Source organism: Bombyx mandarina, chromosome 21 (assembly GCF_030267445.1).
Source record: "Bombyx mandarina strain Sakado chromosome 21, ASM3026744v2".
NCBI lineage: Eukaryota > Metazoa > Arthropoda > Insecta > Lepidoptera > Bombycidae > Bombyx > Bombyx mandarina.
The window spans coordinates 6,799,589-6,818,179 of record NC_143227.1 but is presented as its reverse complement, the minus strand read 5'-3'; the positions used below and the strand labels follow the sequence as shown (position 1 = coordinate 6,818,179).

At 36.0% G+C, this 18,591-nt stretch overlaps 1 protein-coding gene across 3 annotated transcripts in view; it reads left to right on the top strand.

The window, feature by feature from the left end:
* Positions 1-18,259, top strand: part of LOC114248634 (uncharacterized) — an 89,343-nt gene extending 71,084 nt beyond the window's left edge. For all 3 annotated transcript variants that reach the window (XM_028181932.2, XM_028181934.2, XM_028181933.2), the window contains 6 exons: positions 1,797-1,900; positions 6,972-7,169; positions 10,516-10,648; positions 11,873-12,030; positions 12,943-13,074; positions 14,955-18,259. In XM_028181932.2, coding sequence (XP_028037733.2) covers positions 1,797-1,900; positions 6,972-7,169; positions 10,516-10,648; positions 11,873-12,030; positions 12,943-13,074; positions 14,955-15,062 — 833 coding nt within the window. In that variant the 3' untranslated portion in view covers positions 15,063-18,259. The remainder of the gene's footprint in view (positions 1-1,796; positions 1,901-6,971; positions 7,170-10,515; positions 10,649-11,872; positions 12,031-12,942; positions 13,075-14,954) is intronic.
* The last annotated feature ends 332 nt before the right edge of the window (positions 18,260-18,591 follow it).

The following is an 18,591-nucleotide window of genomic DNA, read 5'->3' as shown; positions in this document are numbered from 1 at the left end:
GCGGAGGGGTACCCTTAACCGGGAAAAAACGTCCGTAACATAAGATTTTTTCTATTTAGTTTGTTATCAACAGATGTCGCCGCACGTAAATTCAACAATTCCTGAATCGCGGTGACGAGATGTTACACAGTTGATAGACGTTCTCGTATTTCTCTTGCTAAATCAAAATTACCTGGCGTACCTAGGGTATACCGTGATCATGCAGGTGGTTCCTCCAGGGCGAGGCTGCCCTATTGCACTGCGGAGTGGTTGACCCTTGCGATTATTTTAATTTTTATCAATAAAAAAATCAGATTAAAAATTGTATACCCCAATAATTATTTTCTTTATACCTCGAATAGAACTTAAAATCAATATTTTTATAACACGGAACTTCGTTCCTATCCAGTGTCCCACGACACCACACATTTTTTTTTCTTTTTAAATATAGTTGCATAGTTATTTTTCAGGTAAAAATTCCATTTACGGGGGCCATTCGAGGGCAACTCTTTTTGATGTAGGTCTACCCTGTCTTCTAGATTCCACTACCACTCAAAGCTGTGGAGTCACTTTTCTTTGCCAACGATCATTTGAAAGATGATATTAAGCCACCTTACTTATTTGTTCACTAAATGTATATGCGTAGTCGGATCTATGTATATCAATCAGTCTCATCTCTGATTCGTAGTTTCTCTCAAATCAGATATTCTCTGATTCGTAGTTTTATTTTTTACTTTTTGCGCGAAAATAAATAATTATTCTTTTTCGATGTCGGTCACTCTGATTTTGGCCTTGCAGAATATATTCGAGGGAAATAAAATAAAAATAATACGTAAAAATAGCCACAGCAATAAGGAAGTAGTAACATATTTCTAATTTATGTATTAAATTAACGATTGATACATAAAATGAACCAAAATACACGTATTTTTGTTAATAATTACTGTAGACACATAGTAACGGCCCAAGTATGTGGTGGAGTTTAGTTACAAGTGCCGCTCATAGCTAAAGAACAAGAATGTAAAATCAAACTTTAAAAAAGTATCTTTAAATGCCAATTTATTGCTATAATGTTTGTATTAAACATCGTAAATCTTTTCACTTCTCTTACCACTGATTTTTCCCTGAATAGCTCTCTGAATTATTTTTCTTATGACATGAACGACTGTTATACCACAACTGTTGTCGATAAATTTAAGTAGGTACTGTTTAAAAGTCACAAAATTTACGATTGTTTCAAAAGCCATAATCGAAAAATTATAGTAATGCTTTGAAATCGAATTCATCATATGGGCGTGGTCAACGGTATCATGTGATTTGGTCATCTGTTTTTGCTGTTTTGTTGTTTTAGATAACGGGCTCAGGAAACATTTAAATAAAAGCGTAACGGTGTCTTTCTGTGGTTTCACGAAATAACTTAATAAAAAAATTAGTTAAAACTTGATTCTTTTTTTCTTTTTCTACCTATTTGCTGGTAGCCTATTCTAGCTATTGTATCTAGATAATTATATAATAATTGTAGCTATAATTCTAGCTAGAGGTTATTCTAGCTCCTAAGCATAGCAAATCATAGCATTTTATTTTTAACAACATCTCGTCAGATTTAATTTTTACAAAAATTTCTAATTGCTTTGTAATTTTTTGTTGTTATTCAATACCTAGCCTTTATTTATAATAAAAATGATACAGTCTATAACATATTTAAAAGTTCATCATAACCAATTAAATTTTGAAATGGTGAAATCTGACTTTAATCTGGTCGAAACATCAATCTTTTTTCGCCTCGGGTATCCTTTAAAATCGATTTGTTCTTTCAGATTATTCGTGTGCACTTGTCGGCGATCTCCTCCTGCAAGGTCACCTGTACATCACGAAGAACTACTTCGCTTTCTACTCGAACGTGTTCGGATATGTTACCAAGGTGAGCTAGCTTGTGAAATTCTCAAGTAACATTCGATTAGATTTTCGTTCGGCGATTATACTTGTAAATAATGGTGTTGGATTGCGTAGGCGATAGTAGATGGGTGGACGAGCTCACAGCCCACCTGGTGTTAAGTGGTTACTGGAGCCCATAGACATCTAAAACGTAAATGCGCCTCCCACCTTGAGATATAAGTTCTTAGGTCTCAAGTATAGTTACAACGGCTGCCCTACCCTTCAAACCGAAACGCATTACTGCTTCACGGCAGAAATAGGCAGGGCGGTGGTACTTACACGTGCGGACTCACAAGAGGTCCTACCAGCAGCTAGTTTCGGTAATCGATTTTTTTAGCATGATCTCCACGGTAAATTTCGAGAATGATCGGTGACCTGCTTCCAAGCGTGCTCCTGCGGTCCAACAATATTAACCTACATAAAACATTAGTCATAATTTAACGTTTCATGCTCCGTATTAGTTCTGCATTTGGCTTATCGGTACAGTTATTAATAATATTAAATGCTTATTCGTTTTAATATCAAAATGTGCTAACGAATTCGAGAAGCATGGCTTCAACATGTTTTTCACTATCGATTTGCTCTTAAATTTCTGTGTCATATAAATGAATGTAAGTGATAGAAATATGTACATACAAGTTTACGGCAGATCTGTACTATAATTTCAAAATTGAGACAAGAGATCGAAATATCAAATGAATGACCATCCTAATACTTTAAGCTGAAATGTATTTTTCCTCATCCTCTATCCTCAACTTCTTTATTGATTAGAATATCTTTATAGATTCTTTGATGAAGGTTTTGTCTATTCAACAGCGTAGAGTCATAGATTTGGATACAGGCCATGGTGATAAATGCGTGTTAGTGAAACAAAAAAAAAAAAACGGTCGTATATCGAAAAATGGATACGATTTCGCAAATACGTAATATCTGAATATCGTGAAATGGAAGTGACCAAGCCTTATAATAGCATAAACACCCACCCACAAAACAACAACATTTTAGGAATACGAAAGAAGCACGTTAAAACAGCACGTGTTTTGGTAATCTCGTTTAAGGATTACCAAACATTACAGAAACTGGAACGTACGTGTTTGACCTAAAAGTACGATTTAACATTGAGTCTATAAAAATTCTACTGAATATTTTACCACTTATAAATGTTATTATATAGCATATTGGGATAAGATCCCTACCCCCCTATGGGATAAGACCCATAAGATCCCATTTTTTATGGATTACACGGTACATAAAGTGTTTCAATTCAAGACCGAATTATAATAGTCGTAACAATGATATTCTAGGGAAAATAAGCTTTTTCGGCGCGCATCGCGGTACCGTAAGTTTCGTGTAGTCGGTGTGGTGGAGCTCGATGGGGTTTAGTCGGTAGTCGTTCTGCGGGCCAAGTGCTTCGCGCGCCTTTTTCAAGGCGTAGTCTCCTGTGAGAAATTGGGGGAGGTGAAGGACCTCGGTCCTTCTCTTCTCCCCTTCTTCCTCTCAGGAGGCGCCGGAGTCCGACATAACCCGGTCCGTTACCCACCTCGACCGGGTATCCGTAAATGGATTCCCCAGCGTTAAAAAAAAAAAAAGGGAAAATAAGCTTTCCGGTGTTCATTAAAATGGGCCTCAGATATGAAGATGCCCTTTTTTCGATTGCTTACATGTGCGAACAAGAACGGTTCGCTTGATTTAAATTGGCTACCCGAGTCTATAGATATCACAACGTGAATGCCGACACACACCTTAAGACATGAGATCGGAGTTTCCATATTATTGCAGGGTTTCTATCCATGAAACAGCATGAGTTTGTAGCTGTCATAGTACAAAAGATATGTTATCAATGTGTGCACTAATGACATTTTCAAGGTTAATTTGCACGATTTAACGAGTTTCGAACAATAACATTCGGTCTACCGAAAGTTTCACCCGCTCGTTGGAAGATCTTCCCTTTGCCGATTATCCCCAAATGGGCTTCGCGGCAGCTATGGTCAGGATAGTGATCTACTTACCCTTGCAGGCAGGTGCACGTTACATGCTACCAGTAGTTATGCAGATTAATAAAATCCGTGTGCAATTTTGCTCACACGATGCTTCAGCACGAATGTCGTCCGTGAGTTCGTGCTAACAGAGAACTTTCAACAAAAATATAGCTGGAGGATTTGAATCTCGATATAGTCGCTTGATTTGAGGCACTGAACGTCTCGTCATTTAGGCTACGACGTCTTCTTTAGTAGACGACTTTAGGGGTATGGTAAAGTTATTCATACAGAAGATATCACTACTGGTTACTGATGGTAGGACCTCTTGTGAGTCCGCACGGGTAGGTACCACCACCCCGCCTATTTCTGTCGTGAAGCAGTAATGCGATTCGGTTTGAAGGGTGGGGCAGCCGTTGTGACTATACTGAGACCTTAGATCTCATAATCTCAAGGTAGGTGGCGGGCGGAATTTACGTTGTAGCTGTCTATGGGCTTCAGTAACCACTTAACACCAAGTGGGCCGTGTGCTGGTCCCACCGCCTAAGCAATAAAAAAATATCACTACTCGTTAGACCGATGATATCGGGTCGCAAATCTGTATCTCCTTGTGAGTATCTAGTTAAACTATTATCATACTTTGTCTTTGATACTTCTTTAGTATTTATTTTTATATGTTCAATTTAAAGAGTATAAGAGTATTGGTTGCTAGTTTTTTTAAACCTATAGAATGTGATGTGAGGTTAATTAATTCAGAAATAATTCAACACGTCGTATTTTCCCGGAGCAAAAAGTTGCTTGTATCGCTCTCTGTTCCTTAAGCTGTTGGTACGGAAGATCACGAACCAACGTATCCACTATCGTATTCATTATATAATAACACATATGTATATATTACCCGGAATTTCCCGGAACCTATCATTGTGCAATGATAAAAGCTATCTCATGTGCTAATCCAAGTAATAAACGATGTTTATGCCAAATTTACAAACATTATATTAGTATATAGATGTTTCCAATGAGTCATAGTGAAAGTGATAACAAATATAATTGTCACAATGGACTTCGGATGGACAAGCGGTTCAAAGGCTGTAGAGTGCACGTTACTTGATAATATTTATATTAATGCGCCAATTACGTCCGGGAAAAGGTAGCTATGATCCGTCATGACAATAGAGGTTTACATCAAGCGCCGGTCAGCTGAACACCTCCGCCTCTGACTTGGCTGTCATGTTACTAAACATAACATAATAAATACAAACGATCTTGATCCGTAACCTGTTTCACACTGACGCATTTATTGACCTTCACTTTATGTTACAAATGACTCTTGCAAGATTTAGTATGAATTTTATAAAATGACGTAGAGATTTGTTCTGTTCAAAACCTAGTCTTTGTTCTATGTGTCCAATTAGTTTTTATTATTGTAAATGTAGCAGCGGGGCTTTGTAATTAGGGCTACGAAATTGGAATGGTTTTTTTTTTAAGTTTAAGTTAAGTTTTTCAGTTTATAATTTATGCATTATTATATTTAGTGATAAAATCCAATGCAGATACAATAAAGATATGTTGAGAATATTTTTAAATTTTCAATTCTAATATATTTTTGATGGACAATTAAATTGGTCCTTCCCAATGAAGTGTTGTTTTTAGACTTAATAGTCTCAATAATGATGTAAGACGTTTGTCACGAAATTGGTAACGTGCTCTTTTCCCCCACCTATTAGCTGATAGCCTAAAGCAGTGATTCTCAACCACTGTTCCGCGGCACTTTTGTGTGCCGCGAAATTTCAAAAGTGTGCCGCCAAATTTTGCCAATATATAATGATGTTAATATTATTAAATTATATCAAATAATTTTTTTTTATTATTAGCTTGTAATTAATCCCTTTTCAAACGTTTAAATATTATTAAAGCATATTTTAGTTTATTTCGTATATTTAATGTTTTTTTATAAACGTTTTATGCAGTGTTTTAGAAAGTAAATAGTTTAAATCTTTTTCTTTGTGTGCCGCCAAATTTTAAAATCGTTAAATATGTGCCGCAACAAATAAAAGGTTGAGAATCACTGGCCTAAAGGATTATTCCAACTAGTTTTCTCAAATACTACTTAAACGGCAACTGCTTCGAAGATATCGAGTCCACTTAGTTTCTCGCAGGATCTTCTCAGTGGGTCGCGTTTCCGATTCGGTGGTAGATTCTGCGAAGCACTGCTCTTGTTAGGGCCAGTCTTAGCAACACTCCCGGCTTGAGCCCCGAGAGCTCACCTACGCGATAGGGTAAAGCTGAAATAGCCTTTCAAGACTATCAGCGGAGACAGGGAAAAAAAGATATCGAACGAAATTCGCGCACCGGTCACCATTCTCGTCAAATACGACGAAGAGTTCGACGAGCGAACTAAACCATAGATACAATCCGCTGAGTTTCTCGTTGGATCTTCTCAGTGGATCGCGATTCCGATCCGGTGGTAGATTCGGCGAAGTGCTGTTCTTGCTAGGGCTAATGTTAGCAAATTCTCTTATATTGAGCCTATGAGCTCACCTACTCGTGCGAGCGTAACTGGAATAACCCCCTACCAGCGAATAGTTAGAAAAAAAATGATCTATTTATTTACGTGATTCGTTTGTGTATCGCATAGTGATACTGCATGTCCTTGCTTCCTGATAAAATACAAATCGTCTAGACAGAATTTACAAAAGGGCTTTTTAAACGACTTCAAAAAAGGAGGAGGTTCTCAATTTGACTGTATGTTTTTTTTAATGTTTGTTACCTCATAGCTTTTGACTGGGTGAATCGATTTTGATGATTCTTTTTTTATTAGAAAGCTGACGCTTCCTGTGTGGTCCCATTTCAATTTAGTCCAGTTCTGATAATGGTATCCACGAGAAAACCATATAAGTCTTAAATTTGCATTATAAGTACTTGCGCGACAAATAGATGAATAACTCAATATCGCGCCAACCGATTTCGATGATTATTGTTTTTTTCGTGTAAATTAATTGGTTTTGGAATATCTTTTTCTATTTGAAGTCGATTTTTGTTAAATCATGTCCATTTACAAATTTACAATTATAATTTCAGTTACTAATCCCAACGACATCGGTACTACGCATAACGAAGGAGAAAGTGGCCCGTATAATACCGAATGCGGTCGGCGTGTGTACCAGGGATGAGCGACACGTGTTCGGGTCGCTACTCTCGCGGGACTCTACGTACAAACTGATGACGCACGTGTGGAAGGCGGCCCGGACACCAGAACTGGCCGTACCTAAAGCACAGGTGAGGAAGTTGCCGATTCTAACTCGCTTAGAATATTAGTATCGATTAAATCGATTATGAAGTATCGATTAAAAACGTCACAAAACAATTTATACATAAATTGTAAAAGAAATAGGTTGTGCTAATCAAGTATTTGATTAATGCAACTGTGTGCTTAGTGCGAGTTTTTTAACGTTCTCGATAGCGTAAAAGTAAATTAAAATTTGTATGGAGTTGGAACGTTGGCCTAGGTTTGCCGCTAGGGGCGCTGTTCCAAATGCATACATATTTGAGTTAACTTCACGCTGTAGATAACGTTAATAAACTCGCACTAAACATACTGTATCCAACTTGTAGGCTTAAAAAAAAATAGATTTTAAGGATGATAAACAGTTGCTAACGTTTGAATTGATTTTGGATCACATTCTGAAAGCGACGATATGTTAAATAATAAATAACTGGGAACAAATCACACACAGTCATCCTGCTCTAAATTAGGATTCCCTGTGCTATAGTTACCAGAGATATACATAGGTACTTTTTAATATATAAATAGACAATAAAAATCCCGACAAAAGAAAAAGCAAACAAACCTATTCATCACACGAATGTTTGCCCCATGTGGGAATCGAACCCACGACCCTCTGTCCAATAGTCAGGGGTGTTAACTACAGCACCATCGAGTCAGCGCTACCTTAAAAACTTTACTCAAATTTGTATGGAGTTGGAACAACTTTCCTTCGTTTGCCGCTAGGGGCGCTGTTCTAACTCCATACAAACTTGAGTTATCTTTTACGCGATCGAGAAGTTAAAAAACTCGCACTAAGCAAACTGATAACGTTTTGTTTAGGCGACTTCGTTTACTTAATCGGGCGAAGGAACCCGGTACACGAAAAGCGATCCGATGCTACGGACCGGAACGTGTAATTTTGCGGCTAAAATTACAAGTCCAGCGGTTTCAGACCGCAGTGAAAACGTCACTTTCCGGTTAATTTATAACAATCGACTAACGGTTTATTCGTAGAGATTTAGATAATAATCTATTTTCTCTTTAGACAATTTCGTTTTAACTTTAAAAATGGAAAAAATAATGTTTTTTTTTTGTTGGGCGTTGTATCTAATGTGTAATAATAACCAATAATATCCTTCTCAAAAATGTGTAGCGCATATAATATACAAGGTAGTTTTCTATTTTATCAGCAACAGAACAAATACAGCCATTTTGACGATCCTTTAATTGACATATCTGAGCACGAGAAATACTAGTTAGTATTTTCTTTCGATTCTCGCCAATCGTAGACAATTGAAACGGCTTTTACGGTTTAATCGCGTGTTCTGTGCTTCGAATGCTTTACAGTATTTGTGGTCACGGTCGTCCGTGAGATTAAACCGTAATAAATAATTTAAATTGAAAATAGTGTAAAAAAATATATACCTAGTCAGGTCATAAGTATTGTCACACAGTAAAAACTTTTCTTTTAGAATGCTGGCCACAAAAAAGTTTATTGAATTCGAATTTCGAATTGTTCATGAAAATAAAAATGTATACCTTTTAGAATTTTACTCATTTTTAAATATGGAGTGGACGCTTAAAGAAGACCGTGTTGCAGTTATTGCGTTGCATCGTTGCGGTTACGCGCCAGTTAAAATTTTTAACATACTGAAAATTTTGAATATAACCGAAAGATTCGTTTATCGTACCATCAAACGATACAATGAAGACTCTAGTGTAGATGACAGGTCAAGAAGTGGTCGCCCTCGGTCTGTTAGGACTCCAGTAGTGATAAAAGCTGTGAAGGCGCGAATTCAAAGAAATCCCAAACGTAAGCAGAAACTGTTGGCCCTTCAGATGGGGTTAAGCAGAACCACGGTGAAAAGGGTGTTATATGAAGACTTAGGGCTTCGAGCATATCGAAGAAAAACAGGACATCGTTTGAATGCTCGTCTAATGGACCTGAGACTGAAGAGATGCCGCGCTTTGTTGAAGCGGTACGCGGGAAAAAAATATCGGGAAATTCTTTTTTCGGATGAAAAAATTTTTACCGTAGAAGAGAGCTACAACAAACAAAATGATAAGGTGTACGAACACAGTAGTGAAGAAGCGAGCAACCGTATTCCGCGTGTCCAACGAGGTCATTTTCCATCCTCGCTAATGGTATGGTTGGGAGTTTCTTATTGGGGCTTAACAGAGGTACATTTTTGTGAGAAAGGTGTAAAAACGAATGCAGTTGTGTATCAAAATACAGTCCTGACGAACCTTGTGGAACCTGTTTCTCATACCATGTTCAATAACAGGCACTGGATATTCCAACAAGATTCGGCGCCAGCTCATAGAGCGAAGAGCACACAAGACTGGCTGGCGGCGCGTGAAACCGACTTCATCCGGCACGAAGACTGGCCCTCCTCCAGTCCAGATTTGAATCCGTTAGATTACAAGATATGGCAACACTTGGAGGAAAAGGCGTGCTCAAAGCCTCATCCCAATTTGGAGTCACTCAAGACATCCTTGATTAAGGCAACCGCCGATATTGACATCGACCTCGTTCGTGCTGCGATAGACGACTAGCCGCGCAGATTGAAGGGCTGTATTCAAAATCACGGAGGTCATTTTGAATAAACTTTAGTGTCATAAGAATCTATGTTTTGTTAAGTTCATTTTGGTATATGAATGGTTACATAATGAATAAACTTGTTTCAATTATTTTACATTAAACATGTGACAGAATTTATGACCTGACTAGGTATATATATATTTGATTGTAAAAAAGCGTGATTTAAATTTATTAAAATATATTTTCTATTTTTTAGTTGAATTTTATATAAAGCGTGTTTTTTAGTTTTTTTAAACTATTATTTATTTTTCATTTTTTAGTAAATTTTTTTTTGCAAATTTAATAATGGAACAATCTTATCAAATTAGTGTATTGTCATAGGTCCTCGATAAATCTACAAAGTTTGAATGAAATCTGCCCGTTTAAAGTGGGTCAAAATCGTGTCTAAAGGAGTCAGTTACAAACATACATACAAGTGAAGCTAATATAAAGCGTGTGAAAATGGTCTGAAAATGTTCCATTCCCATATTTGTTCTTGCTCTTGCTAGGTTAGATGTTAGCGTGCTCGACGAAGCCAGTCTCACTCGAGGTTACAGGCAGCAGGTAGGCAATAAAAAAAACTTTACGTTAATCTAAAATTGAAATGGACTTTCCGTTTTTTTTTTACAAGTGGACGAGAACAAAATAAATAGTATTGTATAAAGACTGACCTATTTATAAAGCCACGATTCTTTCACGACAACTATAGGCAATGCGGTGCGATGTTGCCGCCATCTCGTATAGTGTCTTCATTCCACGACACGTTCTTGTTAAAGGACCCGCGCGCATCCGAGGTTGATTTCGAAGCCTCCGAATACTCCCCTGAAGATGACAGCAGTTCCGCTGGAGGCGATCAAGTGGACGCTCCCGCTGCCGTGAGAAGAGAATCCGAAACTATACTACCCACAGGTATGTTTTCGATGTGTTTAATGCAATAAGCCAGCGGCTCTCAATCTTTTTTCAATATCACTAAAATACTCTATACAAATTCGCGATAACTATACATGCATTTTTTAAACTATAAATAAATACTATATTAATCGCAGTTAGCGTCTAAACCGCTGCGAATATTTACCCTATAAGGTCTCCCGGGTCCCATAAAATATTTGTAAATCTCACTTAACAGGGACTTGTGACACGCTAATGTTTCGCCACTGCTATAGCTAGACGAACGAACGGCCTGACTGACGGTGGGTCATCGCCTAAAAACATCGGCCATTCCGGTCATTAAACCTCGTTTGCAGTATGACATGTCCTATCGCGAATAAACTCTGTAGTCTGAAAACAGTTCGTTCAAGATTTTCAATAGACAAGACGTGGTATACACGAATGTATCATTGTTAAATTATTCGTGACAGAAATTGACATAACGCGTGCCAATTAGATAAACGAGTGTTCGGTCAATGATCGAAATTCGACCATAATAACTGATAATAACTATATTTCTCGCCGGGTCTTCTCTTGTGGGTCGTAATTCCGATCCGGTGGTAGATTCAGCGAAGCACTGCCCTTGATAGAGCTAGTATTAGCAAGTCGCCAGTCGCCAGAATGACCTCGCCTCCATGTCCAGTGTAGCTAGGATAACTCCTCATGGGGTTACCAGCATTGGTAAGCAAAACAACAATCGGGGACCGACCGATCAATTACACTCGCTTGGTGGTAGAATCTTATAAACATATGTTGAGTCTTTATATCGGGCAAGGATTAGTAAGACACGTGTTCGGTTAAGTGATTAAAGTATATTCGGATTACAACCTCACGCGCTATCGACAGCCCGACAATCCCGAGACTGACATACCATAACTGCAATATAATTATTGCTAACACAATAGATGCTATGGGGTCATTTGTGGTCCCTACACAATACACATATATATAATCTTTATATAATCAACAGTATTAATATCATGAATGAATATTATGATGAAAGCCTGTACTATACATATATTTGTATAATTTAATACAAATTGGTGCGGCTTTATATCGGGTAGATCGTATCGTATCGGTAGATTGATCGATTGTAGATTGATATCGATTGAACAGCTCTAGTTGTCACACTGACATTTTCTCATGCATGAAGTTGTCCACGAGAGATTTTCATTTGTCGAATCGTTGAGTTTTTTTTGTCTAAAGGTGCCGCAGTCATACAGCCGGCGCTACTGACCGGCAGCAGCACGCCGAAGCGTCGCGCGACACACTGCTGGCAGTTCCTGCTCGTGGCCGCTGTCGTGCTGCTCGCGTTGTCCGCGCTGCTCCTGTCCTACAAACTGTACCAAAGCAAATATGCGCAGGTAAGGTCTAACATTTTTAAATAGTTACTCTGTGACATTAGTCTTTATATGTCACGTTGTGAGACCCTAGTGTTATAGAGTGGCTATCGCAGCCTATAGCCATCAAAATGTCAATAAGATTGAACTCGCAATTGTATTGTGTAATGGCCATACTTACTCTTGAAACTGAAACCGATAACAGATATGTCGTAATAGTTTAGTTTATCTGTGTCATAAGCTATTTATATTTAGTTCGACAAATGTGTAATTAAAATATCAATGGACTTTTTGGCGGGAACGCGAGGAGTGAAGTTGTGTGATTTGTTTTATTTTGTCTATTTAGTATTTCTTCAGGTTTAAATGTGTAATAATAACATAAAAAATAAAATAAAAAAGCTTGTATTTCCTTATCCTTAACTTTCATTTGAAATGTGGTATTTATTTGTTAATGTTTAGTTAGTTATTAATGCTTATTGTCTAAATGTTAGTAAGAGTTAGTTTTTGTTATTGGATATGGACCCCTCCTCGGGTGAAGGCATCCTCCAGTCCTTTCCACTGTTAACTTCCACGGTAAATGTGTAATAGCGGTGGTTTATTATCTGTGTTTAGTATCTGTGAAAGTGCACAAAGTCTCAGTAAATGACCACCATTTTACTGAGTTTATATTATCATCCCATATCATCTAATTTCATTTTATTTCATTTCACTTCAGGCCATGTTTCATATTAATCAACTTCATTTCATTATATCATTTTTCATATAAACGAAATTTATAAAATATTAGGCTGTATGGTATGATACCTTTGCGAAGCGGTTACTGGAGTTCGCACCGCCACCCAGTCATAAGACGTGAGATCGAAGTTTTGGCTAGTGTTGGCAGTAAATCTCTGTACAGCGCGTAGGTTGAAATCGATTTTTTCTTTTGTTCGAAAGGAGGAGGACCTGACGAATCTAACCGGAGATGAGCTGTATTCGGAACTGGTCCGCTGGAGGCAGAGGCTTCACGGGCGGGCCGCTGACGAACTCCACTCATTCCTCTCCACTAATCTATTGTTACTTACTAAGGTGAGCTATATATTTTACGTCGATATATTTTACGATAAGACTTCAGGTGTATTCGTGTGTAGCGATGCATCGGTGTTCGAATCCCGCCGGCAAGTACCGATTCTTCCAATGATATAAGTACGTACTTAACAAACGTTCACGAATGACTTCCACGCTGAAGGCAGATACCAATTTTTGAAATGAAATGGGTACTTAACAGATATTTACGATTTACTTCCACGGTGAAGGAATAGCATCATGTAATAAAAATCAAACCCGCAAAATTATAATTTGCGTAATTACTCGTGGAAGAATCTCTTGTGAGTCCACACGGGTAGGTACATCAGTCCTGCCTATTTTACATTGGTGGCGCATTTACGTTGTACATGTCTATGGGCTCCGGTAACCACTTAACACCAGCTCGGCTGTGAGCTCGTCCATCCATTTAAGCAATAAAAACAATACTATTTGCAAACCTGAAACGCTCTGTTGCCGAAATTTGATCTGGTCGATGCTACTCCACAAGAGCACTCGCTGGGACAATATGAAGCTTGATAAAAAGTTCATCGAAATAAGCCCAGCTATTTAGGAGTCTACAGGAACCACAAATCGATTTTTATATAAATATAAATCTATAATATTGCTAAGGTTGGTGTTAGGTGATTTTCTCAGAATGAGCCCCCGTGAGATCGTCTACCCACTCGCGAGTAATTGTAATAGCCCCTTAGGCTACTATGTGGTATGAAAGAAAAAAACATTTCCGATTGACCGACAAAGTCCTTCATCCATCTGATGTTAAATGGTTACTTCACATGTATCACAATTTGGGTGAAACCAATGTTCGGACACGTTTCAACAGATCGTGGCGTTCCGTCAAATGTATTGGTATCTACCCACATCGGATAACTATATGGTTTATTAAAAGTGTTTTTGAAGCTATACTTCTTTAGGCGCGTTATGAAAAATTGATGAGTGACACAAAATGAACAGAATGAAGTTGCCCACTAAATCGCTCATTACAATACGACCGACGTAACTTGGCGAGTCTGAATATAGCCGCAGGTGAACTTTCCGAACCGTACCGAGAATTAACGAATTTATACGATGTCAAGAAAAGGGATGTCCAGTATGCGTGTTTGAGGATGTTGTTTAATCGACTTGAAAAAAAATCGATTAAAATTTAAATAAAAAAAAAGAATAAATTTAATAAAAATAAAGTATAACTTCTTACGCGCGTACATAAGTACACACACCCTTTTTTATTGTAAACTAGTTGACCCGGCAGACTTCGTAGTGCCTCAATCGATAAATAAAAGACCTAAACTTTTGTATAAAATAAACTTAAAACGAACAAAAGGAATCCGTCTGACGGGGGACACATCCCGATCCACTGACGGTGCTTCTAGGTACTTCAAGCACCGGTCACCGTTCTCGCCGAACCCGTCGCTTGCGACGAAGGGCTCGACGAGTAAATTAACTCTCAGACACAGCCCACTGAGTTTCTCGCCGGATCTTCTCAGTGGGTCGCGTTTCCGATCCGGTGGTAGATTCTGCGAAGCACGGCTCTTGCTAGGGTTCGTGTTAGCATTGTCATCAGGTTTGAGCCCCGTGAGCTCACCTACTAGCCACGGTTACGCTGAAATAGCCTCTCAAGGCTATCAGCTTAGGTAGGAAAAAAAAAAGGGACACATCAATGAGAAAACAAAATTGCTATTTTTATTTTTATTCCGAGCATTTTCATATTTATCTACCTTTTAAACCTTCTCTAGACTTCGGCAAATAATTCAAGACCAAAATTAGCCAACTCGGCCCAGCCGTTCTCGAGTTTTAGCGAGACTAACGAACAGCAATTAATTTTTTTATATATAGAAGATTATTATAGAAGATATATTTATTTTCAGGTACGACAATCTCTAGAAGCACTGTCGGGTGTTATTGTCGACGACTTGCCTCCGCAGGACCCAGCTCGAGTTGTTCTGGACGTTCCAAACGATACAGCGTTTAGTTAACGCATAGTGCGACAGAAAATTTCCATTAAGTAATTTCCAGAGACAGTCAAACTCTAAATTGATTTCATTAAAGATTTAACAAGGCATAATTTTGTTTAGACTTTTGGCATTGGACAAGTTTGATCTCAGGTATAGGGTGAGGTTTTTTGTGAGTACGTTGAAAATGTATAAAAGAATATAGATTAAAAAAAAATCAATACAAAAGTAGAGTTAAAAAAAATATTGGTTTTTAATATGAATTCGTAAAGTAGATACTACATATTGTAGAATTTTATTTACATTTACACAGTGTTCACAGTGTCGACCAGAATTATATTTAATATAAAACTAAATGAAAAAGTTAATTATTGTAAATATGCCATTTAAAAATAACACATTGAGCTCAATCGTTGTTGTAGCATTTGTTAAAATATTCACGAATGTCTCATATTGTGCACGTGAATCGATGTTTAGAAATATTTTAAAGACTTGAAGAATGAATGTTATGTCAAAAGTGACCAATATGAACCACTTTAATTCTAGAATAATTTTAAATTTTATTTCGGAAACATTCGAATCGATAGAAAGGTCGTTTAGAAACTATCAAAAAGTTTTACAGAACTTTTAGTAAATCGATTGCTTGACATATCGTTAATATTTCACGTTATTAAATAGTTTGTGGATGAACACACAAAATTAATTAGCAATCTATTAAAATATCGGAACGTATTATTATCGATCATTATATTTAAATTTAACTTTTTTTTAAATGTCGGGTCTGTATGACGATTGTACGTCACGTTTTGTGTAAGACACGACAATAATATAGATATGTAATTATACATAGTAAGAAATATAAAACTAACTTGTCATTAATGAAATTCTAATTTTTTTATAACATGTCTATGAAGTGTAAAAATGAGACGGATAGTCATGTTGTTTTATCGATTTGAATTAGCATTTATTTTTATTACCCAATTTTGTATTAACGCGTCCGTATAGTTTGTCTTTTCGGGTAGACCCTTATAATGTATTCAAAGTGTCTTTCTGATGAGATAGACTTGTAATTTTGAACATAGTTCAAAATCAGACGGCGACGTAAGAAAATGCAGCTGAACATGAAGTTTTGCATTGTTTCCACTTGGTAAGAATATTCTGTCATGATATTCTCAGTTAGGCCTAAATGCTCGTTAAAAAATCATAGATCGTTCTAATACTTATGTTTTCTAAATATGAAATAAATCTAAAATAATATACAAATAGTAGATAATAAATATTACACATCTGTGTACAGTAAATATAAGAGTTCCATACGTAGTTTAAATTCCGTTGCTTAACCGCACGCTTCACAGTGATGTTATATTGACAGCTGTCAAGTGAATGCAAAAGTCGTTGCATAAAATGTCAGGATATTTTTGCTCGTAAATTACAATTCTCATTAATAAGTGTAGATTAACCCAATTATTAATGAAGTTTAGAAGGGAAGTGGTGCTAATTACTATCAAAGTAAAAATAATAATTGAACATTCCTTTAACTTGCAGTGTACGCGAACATTTGGCATCTGTCCTGTTTACCGGTTATTTGTGTTTATGTATTTCATTAAATAAGGAATGAAAACGAAAACATTGATTTTAATATTGTTATATTAATTATTATCTTCTGTGTGAACGCATTAGGAAGATAAAAAATACACTTTAAAGTTAAATAAGTAAGGTTCAGAATAAAGTTTTTATAGTAGATACAGCTAGAGTACTTTAAAAATAGTGCAGAAAGAGACATTACTCAAAAGTTTCAGTTAAGTCGGTGATGTTAATTTAATTTTGTGAGCATGTGTTTTGTGAACCAAATTTAATGAAATTGTATTTTTTTCTTATTGTAAATTTTTTGTTTTCTGCTTACAGCTGGATCGTAAATAAAATTCTAGTCTTTTAACGTTAACATTATTTATATATTTTATTGTTGAAATTAGGAGTACTTACTTACAGTTTATTTATATTTTTATATAGATAGTTGTTATTCTTTATGATGAGTTCAAAAATTAATTTTGCAGTGCAATGATTTCAGAAATATTTAATAAAATACTTGAAATTTGTCCAGTGATTGATAGATGTTTAAAATTTCGCATTTAGCAAAATGCACAGATTCCATGAATGTTTTAAGAAATGCTTGCGTATTTTGTGACCCTTAAAGTAATTATTGTTGATTTTTTTTATTTAGATTTTAGATAGGGAAACCTGTTTCGTAACTAAGCTTATGTTAACATTTATTGACTTACATTATTTTTAGTAATGATTTAAGAGATTAATTACTGTTTTTTGGTTTTAATAAGACATAGTATGATAATACTTGCCAATTAACGTAGTCATGTTTGTTAAAAGCCTAACTGTAGGGTTACCGTTGGTGCCAAAGTTAGATCAAAAATTTCTTACTGACCACGAATATTATAAATATTATTGAACTTTCTACTCGTCATGCTTGACTCTTAGAAATTTAAGATGCGAGCACGAGGGGATGACAAGATTTAAGATATGTTTGTATTAACATCTGGTAGGAATTGCCAAAGAAAGAAATAAATAAATGAAAATAGCTTAAGTGTGATTTGTAGATAATTTACGTTTATCTGTCAATTTAAGTTTGTTAATTGATTTCATTATGAAATGCTGCATTATTTAATATTTATTTATGTTCAAGATAGCTGTTTTAGATGATTCTTTTAAGGTGCAATACACATAGACAACCAGTGAGATATATTGTTTAAAATGAATAAATAATAATTTAGTTTTGTTGAAAGTTTTTTTTAGGGTCAGTTAATTTTCTTAGATATATTTAGAAGCTCGTTTAAGAAGCAATTTTATATACATAATAATTATGTAAAGTAATTTTAATGATTATATATGAATGTAATCGTTTATGCTACCTTAGCTATTTGTTTACAGTTCGGAAATCTCGGGAAATCGATTAAGTAATCATTGTAACATCAAAAAAATAATAATTTATGTGTTTGAAAAATTTTTTGGAGTGATTTAATATAGGCACATATTGGTTGATAGTTTATTTTCTGGGAATATTAGATCAATGAGCTCACCATTGCGTGGATTTTTTTCTTCTATCGGGTTGGAATTGTTAATGAATGTAAAATATCTGGTGATTTGTTTTGTATATTTTTGTTCGATTGTGATTCGTTTGTTGTAAATAAATAGATACATAAATGAGTTAATATTGAGTGTTTTATTCCTTCCTTCAATTTTCCTGTTCATGGTAATAATAATGGGATGAGATAAGAATTATCCATGATTTCTTACTATTTAAATCGATTAGGAAATTTTAGAAACGAATGCTCTCTCTTATTTTATCTATTATATATCTATCGATTAAATCGATTCGATTTATTATATCTATTATTAATCTCTATCTCGCTTTTTTCGTTACCTACGTTAAAGTAGTGTATAATCTATGGTTAAAGTTGTGTCTTGGCTAAATATTAGGGGCTTGAGCATCTTAGAATTTATTAGTTATCGAAGCCCACGGATATCACAACGCGATTAACGT